This window comes from Macrotis lagotis, chromosome 1, assembly GCF_037893015.1.
Source record: "Macrotis lagotis isolate mMagLag1 chromosome 1, bilby.v1.9.chrom.fasta, whole genome shotgun sequence".
Taxonomy (NCBI): Eukaryota; Metazoa; Chordata; class Mammalia; order Peramelemorphia; family Peramelidae; genus Macrotis; species Macrotis lagotis.
Genome location: NC_133658.1, coordinates 751872537 through 751893286, shown reverse-complemented (window position 1 = coordinate 751893286; position 20750 = coordinate 751872537). Strand labels below are relative to the sequence as shown.

The following is a 20750-nucleotide window of genomic DNA, read 5'->3' as shown; positions in this document are numbered from 1 at the left end:
AAGGTGGTGCTATGCTAAGTCACTAGCCTCATTTTCTCCTCTTCCTCATCTGTAAATAAACAAATTGGATGAACTAATAAGCTCAATCCATTGCTTTATATTTATTTGTATGTATGTATGTATGTATGTACGTATGTATGTATGTATGTATCCAATAGATGCTTAATAAATTCTAGTTGACTGACATCCCTTATACTAAACAACAAACTCCTAAGGATCAGGGTGTGTTCTTGGTGACCTTGTATCTCCCTCAGTACCTAGTTCAGTGCTTTCTTGACCTATAGTAGTGGCTCAAGGGGTTGATAAAATGAAATCATAAAGCCCTTATAACTCAATACTTCCACAAGATAGGACCTAGCTCAGTAACTTTCACATGGCAGGTGCTAAATATATATCCTCTCATTGACTGATATTTTCTACCTTTTTTCTAACTTGGCTTGCAGCTAGATAGATAAGAAGAAAAGGGTCTCTAGTATATCTTGGCTATTTCCTATCTTGTCACTTCTCCTACCTGCCCTCTGCTGGAGATACTGATGAGAAAGTAAATGAACAACAAATAACTAATCACAGGAAGAAGTAAAATTAAGCAACATCTCTAATTCCCATATTGGATCATTTCTTCTGGATTAATGAGGGATCAATGATGTGGTGGGTCTATTGTCTTAACTCTTTTCCACCTTCCTTAGCCCTCTCTTGCCATAAAAACAAAAACAGCAAAAACCCTCCACTAAACAAAAAACCCACATCTCTAGAACCTACCTTAGATTAAAGAATTTATCTATTTTTCCAGAGACCTGAGCTTAAGAATAAGCAGTTCTTCCTTAAAAACTTGGATACATCTGAAGGTACTTCTCAGAATACAAGAGAGGAGCTTCATGTCATTAATTTAGGAATGTGATAAAAGCCAAAACCAACTTCTCCCTCAGGCAATCTTGTTAAAGTTTGAACCAGATCTTTAGATTTGAGACCCATGGTCTCTGATCTAATCAAACCCGGACCCAACATCAGAAAGGAGCAGTGAATACTTTTCTGCCTCTTGGTCTTGTTATCTTAGCCACCTTAACTTCCAGCAAAGCCTGTTGAACACCAATTTTCTCTTCGCAGTTAAACTGGCAAGGGTGATAGAGCGATATAGATGAATGGATCTTTCCTATGGGAAATGCAACATCTCTCTTTTTCTCAAATATTCCATATGCAGGTATTAAAAATTCTGCCCTCATTGAGAGAGTATATGTGCCCTAAAAGGGTAGATTTTGTTCACACTTTCCTTTTTCCTTTACCCATCCCTCCTCCCATGACAATAAGTTAACTTTCCAATTCTGGTTTTACTAAACACATTGAGATTCAGTCACTTCTTGATGAAATTATGTAGATTTTTCTTATGGATTGTCTGCCAGTCTACTTTCCCAACCCAGCAAATTTAAAATCATAGCATTTGGAAGAGAATTTAGAAGTCATACAACCTATGTGCAATAAGCATGCTGTAGCAAAAGAATACCTGACTTGGAATCATGAAAGTGTGAGTTCTAATCCCATTTGTGATAACAGCTGTATAACCATAGGCAAATCACTTAGCCTTTCTGAACCTCAGATATCTCGCTTTATGGGTGGGAGTCAAACTTTCCATCTCTCCACCATAGGACTCCCTGCTGCAACATTCCAAGAAAGTCATCTAGTCTCTGTTTCTTTAGTTATGGCAATAGAGAGTTCAACTTACTAGGTAACAAAGAAACACATTCTACTTTGGGGCAGAACCAGTTGTTACAGTTATAAAATTTTAGCCAGCATTTGTCTCACTGTAACTTGTAGCCAATGGCAAATCTAATCCCTCTTCCAGACAGATGACAACCCTCCAGATACTTGAAGATTCAGTTCTAACATTAAGTAAACATGAATAAAGTACCTACTATGTGCAACAGACATACTACTTGAGAAATGAAGGGGAGTCAATAATGGAGTCCCCCCCCCATCCCACTTAGGCTTTCCATCTTGTTGTTACCCATTTACAGTGCATGATTGGTCTACCCCAAAGCCTACTCAGACATGTCTTTGATGGAGTCTTTAATACAAGTAGTTGATTGTAACATGCACTAATTTATATCCAAGATATATCTGTTCATTGTTCTTTGAATTGCATGTAATTTTGAATATTCTGAAATGGAGATAGCCCATGATTCACATGACATATAACATATATACGTATATATATATATATATATATATATAATATGATACTTTGAGGTTTTATAAAGAGCTTTATACATATTTTCTTATCTGATATTCTATACAAGAGGTAATACACCTAGTATGACTATTTCTTGTTGTTGTTGTTATATTGAAACTATGACTACTATGACTTCTATGAACACTATAGCTACTATGACTAGCTGGCATTTAAGTGGCATTAAAGTTTGTAGAACATTTGATAAACATTATCTCATTCTGTCTTTATAAAATGTTCTGGAAAGTAGGCATTATTTTCCTAATTTTATAGTTGAGGAAACTAAGCAGACAAAGATTATTTACTTCTCCAGGATCATAGAACTAGTGAATATCTGAAGCAGGCTTTAAATTCTTGTCTTCCTGATTCCTAGTCCTGTACTCTAGCCACTGAGATACCTACCTCCATTTTAATTTCTTTTCACATTTTTACAACTTGATAAAACTGAAACTGAGAGAGGCTAGGTAACTTCCCCAAGTTCATGCTTTTAATAAGTGTCTGGGGCAAAATTCAAACTTCGGTCTTCCTGATTCTAAGTCTGACACTCTATCCACTGTACCACATAGCTGCCTAGGATTACAGTGATATTAAAGATATTAAATTTTGTGGCAGTGAACTGTTTGGGATCACAGAAGATTTTCATAATTTCCCAAAGGTGAGCCATCACAGCACAGCACAGTGTGGTGCAAAGAGTTCTGGAACCAGATTCTCGCTCTGTCACTTACCAGTTGTGTGACCCCAAGCAAGTCACTTAATCCTATTTGACTCTTCTTCATTTGTAAAATGAACTGGAGAAGGAAATGGCAAATCAACCCAGTATCTTTGCCAAGAAAACCCCAGACATTTCTGAAATGCCTGAACAACAAAAAACACCTATATAAATATCATTATTATATTCATTAATATTTCTAGTGTGGATGATTAGATCAATTTTTGTTGTGTTTCTGCAGACTTAACTGAGGAAGTTTTGTAGTATTTTAGTTCAGAAGTTTGGAAGGACTTTTCAAAGTCCTTCAGTGATATTCTCTCCTTATACCTTTGATAAAGATGTTAGTAACTGTGGAAGTAGAAGAGTGTTCATAGGAATTAGGCATCTTTCTTTTGCATTTTCAGGTCCATTTTATGGATCATTATATCCATGAAATTATCTCATTCAAGTCTGTTGACTTTGGTGTTGAACCTGTACACATTTTTTGTCTCCATGATCATATTGGTAAAATCTTTCCATTTTAGTAGAGTCTATCAGAACTTCACCCCCTGTTATAATGGTGAAGAACACATGCCACCATGAAATATTGGAATAGACCTATTGTAGGAAAAGTTGTCATGCATAGTTCTCCCTCACATGGCAGATAGATCTGATTATGTACTTCAGATGTGGCCTGAATAATACAGAGTAAATTCCTTTGTCCCTGCTGCCTAATGCCATACAACTTTTTTTGAGAACTGTGCCATACATATGGAAATTGCACAACTCTAGTTTTTTTAAATATGATTTGCATTCCAACTATGTCCATCATGTACTTGTATGTTTGATTTTTTTTAATTTAAGGCCAGGACATTACATTGTCTCTCAAATTTATTCTTGTTAGTTTCAGTCCATTCATCCAATCTGTACAAAGATGAGCTTTCTGCTTTGCTTTCTACAACAATTATACATAGTCAGTTAATATTTATATTAATTTTAAAAGGAAGGCTTATTGGGACCCTGTTTAAAACACCCTAAACTAGTAATAAGAATGCATCAAAAAATTAACAAAAATGTCTAATGCTTGTAGACATTCATTCACTCAATAGTTCTGTAGAAAATAGCTTCTGTGTTCATAGTCCCTGAATAGGTGTCATCTCTTACCACTTCTGAATTCTCTACTATTTGGTTTTACCTCTTTGATAATGTGCTACCATGTTGGAACAGTGTTAGTATAATAAAGAGTAATGTAGATAAGTAGAATTAGCTTTAGAATTTACTTGCTGAACTCCAATTTAGTGCTCTTTTCATCATGCCACAACAATTCCTATATAAATGTATGGAGCTCTTAACAAAAATAAGAACATTTGGAAGAGAAGAGAGTTATAGTTATGTTTTGGATATACTGTTATAGATTTCTAAAGGATATCTAGGTGAAAATGTCCAATTTGGTATGTCCTGTTTGGTTAATGTAGGTCAAGAGAGACAATATATAGATTTGGCAATCTGCAAAGAAATAGTAACTGAACTCATGGCAGCAAATAAGATGACAAAGGAAAAGGTTACAGAGAGTGAAAAGAACCTAGGACAGAGCTTTGTATGGTTCTCATGGTTAGAAGGTTGGGCATAGATAATAATATAGCAAGGGAGTCATCAGATAGGAAAGATGAAAACCAGGAGAAAGCAGTGAATTATTCCTTTCCCCAGTGTCTGGATAGCCCAGTAATGCAAGAGTATTGAGGAGGAAGTAGTGGCCAACTCTTTCAGATATTGCAAAAAGATTTTAGAGATGACCACTGAGAAAAAGACTATCAGATTTATCAATTGATAGAACACTGATCTCCTTAGAAAAATGATTTCAGTTCAGTTAGTGGGGTCAGAAACTAGTTTGCAAGCATAGAGAGATCAATGAGAAATGTAGAGGTGGTGGCAAAGAATATTGAGAGTTGTCTCTAGAAGTTTGTGAAAGGGAGGAGAGAAATATGATAATTAATTGAGAAGATGTTAGGGTCTAGTGAGGATATTTTAAGGATAGGTGGAAATATTGGTGAGCAGTAAGGAACAAGTCAGTAGACAAGAGATAGCTGTGGTTATAGAGTAAGCTCCTCGAGATGTTAATCTAAAATATACAAGATTGAACAGGAATCTTACATTTGCCTTCCTTTCAGTTTAAGGAAGCAATTTTCTCCAATTCTTACAGGTTTTAGGAGGGCCTACTAGTAACAAGTTGAGGGACTCATCTTGACAAAATGAACATCTACCAATTTATCAAAGATCGGAATGAAGGAAGAGAGAATGCTATCAAAGGGTTTTTAGACAGAGAATAGGGCAGAAGAGGATACTCTCAGAGGATATCCTTTTTTCCTGGCAAAAGCATGCCTTGCTTTTGTTTTTTGCCTGATTTCAGGTGGTAGCCTCTTACTAATACAGTGCTAATGTGAATCATGGATTGACTTTACTTGCTTAGGGCCTGGCCAAAGAATCACATGCATGTTAGAGCAAAATTTAATTTTTAGGGAAGTGGCCATAAGACTTTTCATCCAGGATCAAGGGAACTACCAACTCTCCACAGAACAAACTATGAGGGCATCAGATGGGAAAAAAAGAATAGTACATTTTGGATCCAGAAACTAGAGACATTCACTCAGTTGGGGACTGTGAACCTTTTGGGTGTTGCAGTGGTAACTTTGGAAGTTCAACCTTAAACCCTTCACCCTTTGCCTTATCTATAACATCCAAGCCTTTTTGGTCCAGGAGCAGACTTCCTGGTATGATTTCCTGTACTTCCTGCCTTGGTCCCAGCCGGAAACAACATGAGAACAGCCTTCCTGTTGGAAACAAGGATGCCGTGCTGGCATTAAGTACAGCCCTGGGCGTGAGGTCAGCAGAGAGAGAGTGGAACAGAATTTGCAATCTGTTTTTTAGGGGGAGGAAGATATTCAAAGAAAGGGGATGAGTGAAATGAGGGTCATAGAACAAGTTCAAAACTAAAAGGGCCTTTGATGTTCTTTATCTGTAGCCATACATACTGTATTTTTTTAGTTTGTTACATAATGGGGGGAAACTACCGTCAGGCAGTGAATGGATGGAGAATGATTATTAATGGTGCCCTAAGAGAAAAATGTATTTTATGAATAAAAATTAATAATAAATGATAATAACCCCAACATTTATATAGTATTTTAAGGTTTTAAGAAGTACTTTATACATATTGTCTTGTTTAATTCTCCCAACAACCCAATGAAGAAAAAATTACAGATATTATCTTTCTCATTTTACAGATAAGGAAACTGAGTCTTAAGCAGGTTTAAGTGATTTGACAAGTGCCATATAGATAGTAAGTGTTAGAACATGACTGAGTGCTTATTTTCCTTATTTTCAAATTAGCCTAAACTCAACTGTGAAGGATTACAAGGGCAAAGGGATAATAAACACATATAAATCCTATTATCTTCTCCTTTTAAAAATAGTTTTATTGATGTGTTTTGTTTTTCCACTACAAATATTTATAGAGTACCACCCCCAACTCCATGAGAGGTTTCTTGTAACAAAGTAAAACAATTAAGAAAAGCTAACAATACTATGATCTCATCTGAATGGGCAAGCAACATTCCACATCTGTAGTACCTCTACCATGTTTATTTAAAAAAATAAAAATCTATTTCTCTCCCTCCCTCTTCTACCCCATTGGGAAAAAAAGAAAAAAATTCTTATAACAAATGAGTCAAGTAAATAAATATCTACATGCCTGTATACAAAACCAGATACACACACACACACACACACACACACACACACACACATATATATTCTGCACCCTACATCTGTCACTTCTTTGTCAGTATCATGTTTCATCATCAGTCCTCTGGAATCATGGATTGGATTCAAGTTGCTTACAGTATTGTTTCTGCATAAATTATATTCTCCATTCTGTTAATTTCGTTCTTCACTTTATAAAAAGTCCTCAAAATGGTTCATTTTTATAAATACTCTCTTCTAATCTGTGGCATTTTTGTCATATATCCTATTGCCTTTGATGGACATATCTAATGACTACTGGGATAATCTTAGATAGTAGCAGTGATAGTGAGTTATGAAAAGTGTCAAAACATAGAAAAGATAGTCCTGCAGATTTCTGTGGCAAAATCACAAGTCAACAAGTTTTGGCATATGTAAATAATTATCTCACAACAACCTGTGAGGTAGGTAGTATTTGTATTAACTCCACTTTACAGGCAAAGAAATGAATGTCCTAGAAAGTTAACTGAGTTCCCCATGGTCACAGAGCTAATAAACAGAAGTGTCAGAGCTCACACCAGGTTTCCAGATCCCAAGTAAGAGCTCAACTCTCACCAGAATCACCATAATGACACAATTGTCATCCCTTGCCTATTAGCAACCCAAGTAATGTCTGTCTCAATCTATGGATTTAGGCTTCTTCTCACCCAATTCTGCTCAGACTATACTTTCAATTTCATCTTTTCTAAGGAAATGAGAACTGAGGGAACATAAATGAAACAACTTCTACTTCTCTCCTCCTCTTTCTTTCTTCTTTCCTCTGCTTCCTTTGTAGCTTCCATCCGTACCATAAAGTGTAGTTATGTAGACATTTCAAACCACTCTAATCAATTCAACAAGCATTTATTAAGGGCCAAATGTGGAAAAAGCTGTGGGGAAATAGACCAAAACAACACTTCCCTTATGGAGCTTACATTCTACTGAGAGTTTACAAAAGCACAAATAAGAAAATATAAGATAATCTGAAGAGGGAAAGAGCTCCAAGAGTTGAGGGAATTAGGAAAGCTTCACTTAGGAGGCAGCAACTTTGCTGAGCCCAGAAGGAATCTGAGTTCTAAGAGACTAAGATGAGAAGTATGTCCAAGGTATGGGGAGGAGCCTGTGCAAAGACACAGAGATAGAGTTATTATGTCCAAGGTGCAACTGTGGGGTGGCTAGATGGGGCAATGGATAGAGTGTTCAACATGGAGTCAAGAAGATCTGAATTCACATCCTTCCTCAGACACTAGCTTGGTGACCCCAGGTTAGTCACTTAGTCTTGATTTCCCTTAGTTTCTTCATTTGTAAAATGGGCAAAATAGAATCCACTTCTCTTGTGGGTAAATAAGGTAATATTTATTAAGCACTTAGTAAACCTTATAACTCTATATAAAGAATATACTGTGGTTGTTATTGTTGTTAGTAGTAATAGCATTTGTTACTAATAATCACTCCATTCCCTAAGGGAAAAAATAAAGCAGCCTGACCTTTAAAATATACTGACTCTGAACCAGCCTATCTGGGATCTGGGGTTAGGGTTGGGGTTCCAAATGGAATTCACAAGATGATAGGTTGTTAAAAGGGAAGAAAAGCCATAATCTAAGCCAAACCTCTTGGTTTATATATGAAGAACTGAGACTCAGAGAGACTAAATTGATTTGTCTAAGGTAATACAGAGAGTTTGTGGCAGACTGGGGATTCAAATCCTGGTCTTCTTGACTCCAAATTCAGCTACTTTTCCATTGTACCACATTATTTTTCTAAACTTCAGAGGCCCAGAGGGTAAAGAACTTGTCCACGGTGACATAGGGAGTAAGGATCAAACCCAAGAATTGACTTCCAAGTCAAACATTCTTCCTAGTGCAGCACATTGTCTGCTCCAGTTCCAGAGACCATTTCATTTCTTGGGTCACTGATATTCAGGGGACACTCCAGATGATGCCATCTCTGTGCTGCCTTTTCCCCACATCTCTCCTTTGCTTCTCTGGTAGCCTCCATTTCTTCCCTCCATCCCAAACTAGAGAAAACTTTGGAATGAAAAGGGCCCCCAAAAGGGGATAAGACATGTTCTGGAAAAAGGAAAAAAAAGATATAGCTTAATAAAAATGCTCTCCAGATAAATTAGCCAATGTCTGGATCACAGGGGATGATGCCTTTCTCCACTCTCACCTCTTTCCTTGTCCAGTGCAGCCAAAAAAAAAAAAAAAAAAAAAAACCCAAGATGTTTGCATAAAGGCTAATGTGACCCAGGGCTTGTGATTCCCCCAGAGGGGACTTTTGGGTGAAGAGAGCCCCAGGGCATCTGTTGAGTAGTTTGCCAGCTCAAACAGAGAGTGCAAAAGCCACATCATGGCTGATTTATTAGTGACACAAACTTTCTTTCTCCCATCTCGTGTTCTTCCAGGAGGCTCTGTCGGTGGTGAGCGACGACCAATCCCTCTTTGACTCCACATTTGGAGCAACTCATCTTCCCAAGAACGACATGACCGCCTCAGGCAACCCTGACTATGGCCAGCCCCATAAAATCAACCCTCTCCCACCTCAGCAGGAGTGGATCAACCAGCCTGTGAGGGTCAATGTTAAGAGGGAATATGACCACATGAATGGATCCAGGTAGGAGAATGGAAACTCCAGCTGCCGATGGGCTGGGAGAGAGAATTCTGGGAGTGCAGGGTCGCAGACCCTGATGGTGGAAGGAGGGGGAAGAAGAGGGAGGGACTGGAAGTATGAATGTGTGTTCACCAGATGTTCTTCTGCTGAGGCATAAGGCCTCATTATTCACTTATGGTTTCTGTGGCAGGCAGGGCTCCAGTGCTAGGCAATTGGAAGTCTGGGTCAGTCCACAAAAGGCTGCTAAGATGAGGGGGCCAGCCCAGGGCACTGTGGGACTAGAGTCTGATGGTGCAGTTGAAGGGGGCTCCTGCTATGTCTGGCTGGGCATGGGAGAGCTGCCAGCCTTCAAAAGCTCTGCCTTATGTAAGAGTCTGGTCTTTGGACCATTAAATCAACAACTATTTATTAAGTATCTGCTATGGGCCAAGCCCTGTGATGGGCCCTAGGGATACAGAGACAGTGAAGGAAATAATCCCTACTTGCAAGAAGCTGATATTCACTGAAAATTTATGAGAAGTCAAGTCAACAAGAATTTAAATGTCTGCTGCATTCCAGGTGAGGAGTTGGGGGGGGGGGGTGGAAAGAGAGAGAGAGAGAGAGAGAGAGAGGAGGGAAGGAAGGAAGGAAGGAAGGAAGGAAGGAAGGAAGGAAGGAAGGAAGGAAGGAAGGAAGGAAGGAAGGAAGGAAGGAAGGAAGGAAGGAAAGTAAGAAGAAAGAAATAAGATATATTCTGGATTCTCAACAAAAATCAACTCTAAGATCAGGTATAAAGCAGATCTGTTAGATCACTATAATGCTACACAGATGGGTTATAATAATGGCACAAATAAAATTATATAGGAATTGAGTGGAGCAGGCAATTACTGTGTAGCAGAACCATCTCATGAAGGAGGCGATATTTGTAGACGGCCTTTAACATTTTATAGGATTTTTGAGTAGGGAAATGGGCTTAAGGTAGAAGCTATGACATGAGTAAACATATAGGAGCAGGAAATTTCAAGGTATGTTGAAAGAATGAGAGATAATCCTTTTTGGACCTGGAATATAATTACATACTGGGAGAATAGGTAGACTGAAACCAAATCATGAGATACTTCTATAGATTCAATGACAAACTAAGGAATCTGAGTTTTATTTAATAAGCAATGGGAGTCTCAGAGAGGGAAGGAAAGGTGAGAATTTGGAACTAAAAATTTAAAAAAAGAACAAACATTTGTTTTTGTAATTGGGGGAAATAAAATACTAATTATTAAAAAACAAGCAGTGGGGAGCCTTTGAAGTAGTGACATGATCATAGCAGTTTTTTTAGGAAGATTAGTGCAGGATAGATTGGAGAAACAGTGCCTACGATTAGAGGAACCAGTTAGATTATATAAATAGGCCAGGCAATAAATAAGAAAGATTTGAACTAAGGTATCAGCAATTAAAAAGAAAAGGAGAGCAGAGGACCCTAAGAGGTAGACAAATAAGATATAGCATATAATTAGATGAGAGAGGAAGAGAAGAAAACTCAAAGATGACTCAAGGGCATTTATCCTGGGTGGCAGTTATGACTTTATTCACAGAAAGCAAGAAAAGCAGGAGGAATTTGTTGGGAGGGAAGGAGATGAGTTTGGTTTCAGATGTATTGAGTTTAAGATACCAACAAAGAATCCAGATGGAAATATTCAGCAGCATATTTCTGAAAATATAAGACTTTTGGTCATGGGAGGCCAGAGTTAGAGATATAAACTTGAAACTCACCTGTAGAAAGGTGAGGAAATTGAAAGAAGAGAGTGTAGTAAGAATAAATAGCCAAGCCAGAGCCACCACCTCTTTCTCAAGGAGAACAAGTACACTCCAGACCTGTCTGTGGGAACCCCTAACTTCACCACATTTCAATCCCACTAACCAAAACCAGACAGAGCCTGGGATTTCAGCCACCTTCTCAGGCTTTGGGGCAACAGAGTAGCTCAGAGCCTCAGAACTCTATCTCTGTCTCCATTTTTGTTTCTCTTGTCTCTCTGACTCTGTATCTCATCCTGATAATAACCAATATTTGCATTGTGCCTTAGTTTACAAATTATTCTTCACAGGAACCTTATAGTAACACTGTGAAGTAGGTTCTACAGATAATATTATTATTCTCATTTTACACCTGGAAAAACTGATGCCCAGAGACAGTGAGTGATTTGACTATGGTAACACAACTACTGAATGTTGGAGGATTTGAACCTGAGTTTACTTAACTCCACCAAATTGGCTTTTTAAAAAATCATTAACTGATACTTTTTTTGTACATGAAACTACAAATCTGTCATGTATAACTTGTTATTCCTTTTAAATATGTAATAAAGTTAGCATATAAATTTTCTCCTCTTCCTTCTCCTCCATCATAGAGATGGTAACCATTAAACACAGATGTGTGTGTATATATATATATATATATATATATATATATGTATATATACATATATGTATTTATGTATAATCATTCTGTACATACATCTATATAGCACTTCTTTCTCTGACTCAAGTTATTTTTGTTGCCTCTCTATATCCTTCTATGCCTTCTATGCCAAAACCATTTGCTAATGTATGGTTTAATTTAGTTAGATTTGTTTTTTGAGACTGGTACATCCTATCTCATCCAGGCTGGAATGCGATAGCCAACTCACAGATTTGTTTCCATTACTGATCAACATAGAAGTTTGAACCTATTCTGTCTGGGCCAACTTTAAACTAGGGACTCTGGAGATGGAGTTGATGGCTAAAACAAAGTCTCTCATATTTTTCTAGAACATTTCTATCCATTATTACATTTTAGTCTCACAATAATCCTGTAACACAGAGAGATATAACCTAGATTTTGACTAAAGGAGCTGGGACAAAGACCAAATATGCAGACTACCAGATGGAGAAAGGAAGGAGGTGGGGGAATAAGCATTTAATGAGCACCTACTATCTGCCAGGAACTATTAAAAAGACCTTTACAAATATTATCTCGTCTGATCCCCAACAAAAATCCTGTGAAGCAGTTGCTGTTATTATCTCCATTTTACAGATGGGGAAACTGAGACAAATAGAGCTTAAGTGACTTGCCTAGGATCACAACTAAGTATGTATCTGATGGTTGACTTTTGTTCTAGGAAAAAACCATGACATCAAGAAGGTAATGTCATGACAGGCATGTGAATTGAATCTGAATGAGGAGGTGCTGTGCTAAGTTCCCAGCTTCATTTTCTCCCCTGGAGTCATCTGGATCCAGTGGCCAGATATGAATCAGGACAACCGGAAATGGTCCTGGTGCAAGACAATAAGGGTTAAGTGACTTGCCCAAGATAATGCAACTAGTGTAAAGTGTAAAGTGTAAAGTGTCTGAACTCAGGTCTTCCTGAGAACTGGTGCTCTATCCACTACAACACCTGCCTAGCTGGATTTGTACACAGGGCTTCTTGACTCCAGACCTAGCTATCAACTGCCTCAATTAGACGGACAAATCTGTTTTCATGCATGTTCAAATTGACTCACAATGGGATTTGTGAATAAATGCTTTCTTCTTATCCTCCCCAAGAAATCTCAGGTGCTTAGATCTTCTAATCTTAGGTAAAGAGGTGCTCCACAAAAATCAATTTTCCAAACCTTGGTGCTTCAGCTCAGCTAATGCTTTAGTAAATGGTTTCAGTTGAGGTCAACATAGAAAGCTGCAGATGTAACAAGGATTGTGGTCTCTAAGGATAGATTCACTATTACCTTCAGTTTGTTTGTTTATTTGTTTTGTGAAGCAGGGAAGGATTGAGTTTTGACTGGACCTGTGATTTAATTGGAATCAAGAACTCCCAATAAGAAAATTCCATCTTCCACTTGCCCAGGGTCACATCACCAGGAAATAATAGCACTAGGTCTTCCTGACTCTTCAGCAGACTTACTATCTATTATATCATTCTGCTTTGAGCAGCTATTATTCTGGAATAAGTATATTATTTTGTAATTTATTCTCTGTCAAAGCATATATCATTTTATGCTTTTTTTTGGAGTGCCTTCTTTTCAAATACAACAGTTCTGCAAAATGGGAAGAGCTGATGAATTTTATGAATGGGACGACTGAAACATGAAGCTAAACTAGAGACAGAACTAAGGAAAGAGTTGAGGTGACATGGGGCAGTAGGAAGAGCACTAACCTTGGGGTTGTAAGTTCTTAGTTTGAATCCTGGCTCTGCTATTTGCTACTTGTGGGACTTTAAGCAAGTCACTTAAAATTTAGGGGTCTCTGTTTCCTCCTCTTTCAAATGAGGAGTTTAGAAAGATGGCCTCTAGATATGTGATTATTCAGCTAGTGCTCTGTTAAGTCATGAGACTTGGAGCTTCATTGTGGATCTAGGTCCAAACTTGGGACAGTCAATGAACAGGGAGAAACATTGGGGCTCCATAGATTCTATGGAAGATGGAAAAGGTACCTTAAATTAAAATTCTGTCATTCTGTGAAGAGGTAGGAGATGATGACTACCTGGGAGAATATTCACCTCTTGGAGCCTTAGTGTTAAGACTATGAAAGGAATTTTGAAAAACCAGAGCACATGTAGAAAAAGACAAAGTTGGATTTAAAAACCTCATCATCCAAAGATTAGTTAGAGGAATTAGAGATGCTCAGATTGGAGAAGAAAAGATCCATTGAGGACTGCTATCAAAAACTGTAAAGATCATGCAATAAAAAAGGTTTGTTTTGCTTGTCTCCAGAGGACCAGTGGTTAGAAGTAAAATGCAGTTAGGTCCTGAATTCAAATCTGTTCTGAGATACTTATAATTGTGTTACCTTAGGCAAGTCACTTAACTTCTGTCTGCCTTCATTTCCTGAACTATAAAATGAGAGTTATAATAACCTCTACTTCTTAGGGTTATAGTAAAGATGAAATGATCTTCCATAGCTATTACTAAATAACAGGAAGATCAAACTTTGGCTAAGTATAAGGGAAAAATATGCAGTTACCTTTTCCACATCATAACTTTCCCTATCATGGTTTTGATGTATCACAGGTCAGCAGAAGAAATTAAGTGGGAATTTTGGGGCAGATTTGTAGTAGCCACAGATAGCACATGAAGGCCAGAAATGGCACAGAACAAGTTTAGAAACATAGAAATGCATAAAATATATGTATAATATTGTATAATATCAACATATTTAATGTTTTGTTATCATCATAATTCAGACTTCTCTAATACAAAGGGAGGACCAAGAAATTGTGTGGATTTTCCAGAGTGTGCAGGGGGGGACAGGTTAAAGGGAGAGTGCCACACTTCCTAATAGTCATGATGGTGAAAGGATAACTGTTTACCAAAGAAGGTGATTCTTTGGTCTGGAAGTGAAAAGGAATCAGGTAATGAGTTCCCTGTAACTGAAGGTCTTCAAATGAAGTCAGATGACAAGAGGATTCATGCTTTGAGCTTCTTGATTTCCTTCCAGTTATAAATTTAAGATTCTTTGTCAATGGTATGCCTTGACCACTGTTTCTTTCTTCTTTAAAAGCAGAGGGAAAAGGGTGTGCATGGTTTGGGGGGAATGTTTTGTGAGCATGATGATGCTGAGCCTTCCTTTGGCCATGACTTAGCAGTGATTCACTTGGGCAGCAGCTAAGGGTCAGGTGGAGAAGCATGCTCTTAGAGAGGTTCAGTGGCAGTAAGGGCTGCCCTTGCTTTGGGAGGTTTTGTTGTCTCTTTCCTCAGATTTTCCCACTGTGGTTGAGCTTGTTGGGGTTGGTTGTCCCTGCAACAGCATTACCCATAGGTTCTGTATTAGATGCAGATTCCAGTGGCTTGATCCAAGACGTGGTCTGCAAATAGCTCTCAGCTGCATCCTGTCTCAACCACGGGAATTGGAGAAAACATCCCGTGTAAGAAAGAATACCAGTTTATGGAGAGGAAATGCATGAACTGCTTGCCTTATGTGAATAATATGGAACCTGAGTCCTGAATTGTAAAAGTCCTATATGGCCTGAATGAATGAGCAGTATATCTAGGTAAAAGGAATATCTGGTTGTCATATTTCTTTCATGTATAGGATGTTAATATTTGCCTGTCACCTTTGTTCTTACTGTCTGACTCGTGAAGAATATTCCAGGTTTCTGCTTTCTGAGATGCAAAAGTCTTATCAATGAAATCCTTATATGTGAAGTTTTGTTTATGAGTTCAGACTAAGCCATATAATGTGTTCATTAAATCCTAATTTGTCCATGAAGTCCATAGTTTCTAGGGCCTTGTGATGTCATCAGTGGGAGTATCCCTTCAAGAGGCTTGGATCACAGTTTCTTTAGACTTCTTAACCTTATCCTTTGGGATTCTTGCCCATCATAGATCCTTACTAGAAGATCATCTCAATATATTGGAAGCCATTCACTAATTCTGTTAATACACATAAGTGCCATATAGTACAGCACAGTCTATCTAATTGTTACCCTTCTCTCCTACATGCCCCTCTGGTTCTTGTCATATATTATTTTTTCAATGCATGGTATAGCACTTCTCATAAATAAGTCATTGTTGATGGTATACTGTAGCTCTCTCCTACCTGCCATACATCTTTCCAATATCTTTTGGGTTGCCTGAAAATTTGAGAGGATATGAATGCAAATATTTCCTCTGTCACTTACTACCTCCGTGACCTTGGGTAAGTCATTTAGTCTCTCTGGATCTCAGTTTCCTTATCTGTAAATAAGAGGGTTTGACTAGAGAGTTTCCGGTTACATCTATATGATCCAAACATCTATAATCCTATGAACTCATCCATAATAAGCAGTCATAAAACATTACCATTTGCTGTTCTAAAAACAAATAGGGCAATTTTTAGGGGATTCTTGAACAACTGAATAAGGTTTGAACAATTTTCCACTTGTAATATATTCTATTTTCTTCCTCCTAATCAACAGTCCATGTATAGTCTTGTCATATATATTTATATATATATATATATATATATATACATATATATGTGTGTGTGTATACATGTGTATCATATATAGAAATACATAAGCACATATGTGTTATAGATTTGTCCTGTATTTTCAATATTATGGGGAACTTCCAGATGAGGAAACCCCTTCTACCAATATAGCTTGCCATCTTCTGTGTAACTTATAGTCTTAGAGACTTGCTGAGGGCATAGAATAGCTATTTTAAGAATTATGCCAGTCATATCATGTATCAGAGGCAAGTTTGAACCTAGGTTTTCTAGATTTTGAGGAAACTCTCTACCCATAATACCATGGGGCTTAACATGTGTGTGTGTGTGTGTATGTTTATAAAATATATTCCGATGCATTGACTCAAAGGGCTGCTCATTCAATCAGCATGCTCCAATCTGAGCATTCTGAATTCTATCTTTTTTCCCCCGGTGTGATTGTTTAGTTTCTTTCCAGTAACTATGGATTTTAATAAAGAGCCTTTATAATTTGTATCATTTTTTTAATCAGGGATATTTAAAGGAGCTCACCATCCCTCCCTTGTTTGTACCTTGGCTAAAGAATTTTCTGTGACATCGACAAGTATCTAAATTAGTAAATTTTCCATGTTTTATACCTCCCTTGATATTGATATTCAGCAGATTGTTATTCAAGGTTATTTCTGTGATTGCATTTGTCATAGAAATTTTTTTATGATTTTAACATATGTGTGGCAGAGGTATTGTCTCAAGAGGGTCATTAAGGATGCATTATGTGCTATGAGTCAAAGGTGTTTTTGTTTTGTTTCGTTTTTTCATCAACAAACAATAGACAACAGGATATTCTATTCTTTGCACCTCTCAGTCAGTTGTATGTCTTTGAATATGTGGTATCCTTTAGAAAATCTTATACAAAAGCCTTCCTGTTTTCTTCTCATGTATTCATAGAATCATAGGGATTGAGGACTTGAAGGGAGCTTAATCTTTTGTAAAAGAGTAAACTCTGGTTCAGAGATTTGCATTAAGGATTATTTCTATATGCGCATAGACCAATACCTTAAAGATTTTCAAGGAAATGACCCACCACAGATGTAAAACTGGGAAAGATTTTAGAATCCAGGCTTTATATTTTGCAGATAAAATAACTAGGACAGGATGGGACTAAATGACTTCTCCAAGGTCAATAGTAGATATATAAGGTAGGATTTGAACTCATGTCTTCTTGACATGAACCCATTGTTCTATCATCAACATCATCAAGATCTCACTAAAGTCTTCTTGGTTACCTTTCTTGTAGGTTTGATCGTTTTCATTTTGGGGGGAATCTTTCCCTCTTTGAAATAGCTTGAAAACTGTTTTACAAGGATCATCCAAGGGCAGTGGATAGAGTGCTAGGCGAATATTGGGGAAGAACAGACTTCGAATTCAGCCTTAGACCCTTATTAGTTGTGTGACTTTGGGCAAGTCCCTTATCCTCTTTCTGCTTCAGCTTTCTCAATTATAAAAGAGAAATAATAACAGCACCTAGTTCCCAGTGTTGTTGTAAGGGTCAAATGAGATAATATTTGCAAAATACTCTGCATAAAGTATGTGCTTTAAAATTGATTATTTCTTTTCTTTAAAATTGCATCACTTCCAGTTTGTATACAGTTGGTCTAGTGCAACTGTTCTTCTCAACTTCCTTTTCTTAACTGGTGCTGCCTTTGCCTGGTAGACTTGATCAGTACTGTATGGAGGTTCTGAAGCATAACAAATGAGGTAGTTCCATGATCATAACAATAACCAATAAAAATGGATCACTGTAGAAATGGCAGGTGTGTTTCATCTCATTTACTTTGCTGTCTTCCTTCCAATTAAAAAAAAAACAAACATAATTCATCCTAAATGTTTTTACCTAGCATCAGAACAACTAAGTGCTGTAATTATTTACATTTAAAAGAACCAATTTCAATGCATGAAATATTGTCTTTTTTGTTGTTAAATTGTCTAATTCTTTGAGATTACATTAGGATTTTCTTGGCAAAGAAACTGGAAGAGTTTGCTATTTCCTTCTCCACTTCATTTTACAGATGAAGAAACTGAGGAAAACAGGGTAAATGACTTACCCAGGGTTACACAGCTAGTAAGTGTATGAGGCTAGATTTGAACTCAAGAAGATGAGTCTTCCTAAATCCAGGTCCAATTCTCTATCCACTGTGCCATCTAATTTAAGATGACATAATTTTAGTTACTTTTAAGTTTTCATCAGGAGCGTTTGCACATCCCTTTCACTTTTCCTCTTATGTATCATTAGTGTATATATACATATCTATACACACATGTATATATGTATGTGTATGTATATGTGTATGTATATGTATATGTGTATGTGTATGTATAGGTATGTGTATGTATATGTGTATGTGTATGTATATGTGTATGTATATGTATATGTATATGTATATGTATATGTATATGTATACTCTGTGCTTCAGGTTTTGATTTTGCTATTTGTTTTTCTTTTGTAATATTTCATAATTCTTTTTTAAGGAAGATTTTGTTTATTTTGAATTTTACAATTTTTCCTTTAGTCTTGCTCCCCCCCACAGCAGTTTGTTAGTCTTTACATTGTTTCCTTAGATCAATTGATCTAAGTTGAATGTGATGAGAGAGAAATCATATCCCTAAGGAAGAAACATTAAGTATGATATATAGCAGAATTACATAATAAGATAACATTTTTTAAAAGTTAAAAGTAATAGTCTTTGGTCTTTGTTCAAATTCCACAATTCTTTCTCAGGGTACAGATGGTATTCTCCATTGCAGATACCACAACGTGATTGTTGCCCTGTTGGCATAAGCAAGTCCATTAAGGTTGACCATCATGCCCATGTTGCTGTTGTACAGCATTGTACAGTATTCTTCTGGTTCTGTTCATCTTGCTCAGCATCAGTTCATGCAAATCCTTCCAGGCTTCCCTGAATTTCCATCCCTTCTGGTTTCTAATAGAACAATAGTGTTCCATCACATACATATATCAGTTTAAGTCACTCCCCAACTGGTGGACATTCTCTCAATTTCCAATTCCTTGCCAACACAAACAGGACTGCTATGAATATTTACATACAAGTGATTTTTTAACCCTTTTTCATAATCTCTTCAGGGTATAGACCCAACAGTGGTATTGCTGGATCAAGGGGCATGCACATTTTTGTTGCCTTTTGGGCATAATACCAAATTGCTCTCCAGAAAGTTGGATGAGTTCACAGCTCCACCAACAATGTATTAGTGTCCCAGATTTCCCACATCCCTTCCAACATTGATTATTTTCCTTTCTGGTCATATTGGCCAGTCTGTGAGGTGTGAGTTGGTACCTCAGAGATGCTTTAATTTGCATTTCTCTAATAATTAGTGATTTAGAGCAATTTTTCATATGACTATGGATCTCTTAGATTTTTCTCATCTGTAAATTGCCTTTGCATATCCTTTGACCATTTGTTGGTTGGGAAATGGCTTGGTTTTTTTTATAAATTTGACTCGGTTCTCTGTATATCTTAGAAATGAGTCCTTTATCAGAAGTACTAGTCATAAAAATTCTTTCCCATTATATTCCTTATACTTTTGAACTTAATTATATTGTGATAGTCTTTTCTTCTAGTTTCATCTCTTGGAATGATCTTGCTTTATCTGATTTCATGTCAAGGACTTAGAATACTTAATTTCTCCTCAAAATTCTCTTCATATTTAGCAAAGCTAGTCTTTGAATAGAAGACAGTCAGACATTGGGCCTATATTTGAACCCTACCTGGCTTGGTGGGAGTTATCAGAGTTTGTTATCTAACCTTTGAAGATGTACTATTTATATGAGACCTTGCTCTAATGAGGAACTGGAGTATGGGTCTTTTGAAGGGTATGCATACTAGATCTAGCTAGAGTAATATTCTGTAATGATCTTAAATTCTGTGCTGTTAATCTAGAGTTTTGGGCATATCTTTCTATGTCACTGGAATCAAACTGTAAGTCATTAGTGTAAACTCAGATAGAAATGGAGAGTTTATCAATTTAGAAAGCCTTAAATTAATATTATCTAGGTTGTATTGTATTTTTATTATTGTGTTAAAAATTTCCCAATTATACTTTAATCTGGTTGGGTCAAATGATATCTGCCATAAATCACAATTCTAACTTTCCATAAGGCAGCTAAAATATATTTGTTGAATCAATCAATTAACTATAACCATTTATTAAATGCTTACTATGTACTCTAGCTACTTTTCTAGTTGCTTGGGGATAAAAAAGACAAAACTGTAATAGCCCCTGCCTGTAATATAGTAATAATCTACTGGTTTCCCATCTCACGTCTCTCCCCAGTCCAATTCATCCTCCATTCAACTGCTGAAGTGATTTTCCTAAAGCTCAGATCTGATCCTATTATCCTTGACTCAGTAAACTCCAATAGCTCCCTATTATCTCCAGGATTAAATATGAAATCCTCTATTTGGCTTTTAAAGCCCTTCACAAACTATCCCATTCCTACTTTTTCACTTTACTTTTTTAATTTA

General features: G+C 37.0%; 1 protein-coding gene across 6 annotated transcripts in view; it reads left to right on the top strand.

Annotated features, from left to right (window-relative positions):
* The window catches only part of FLI1 (Fli-1 proto-oncogene, ETS transcription factor), a 161843-nt gene that overhangs the window by 78451 nt on the left and 62642 nt on the right, over nt 1-20750 (top strand). For all 6 annotated transcript variants that reach the window (XM_074216340.1, XM_074216339.1, XM_074216343.1 and 3 more), the window contains one exon: nt 9091-9299. In XM_074216340.1, coding sequence (XP_074072441.1) covers nt 9091-9299 — 209 coding nt within the window. The remainder of the gene's footprint in view (nt 1-9090; nt 9300-20750) is intronic.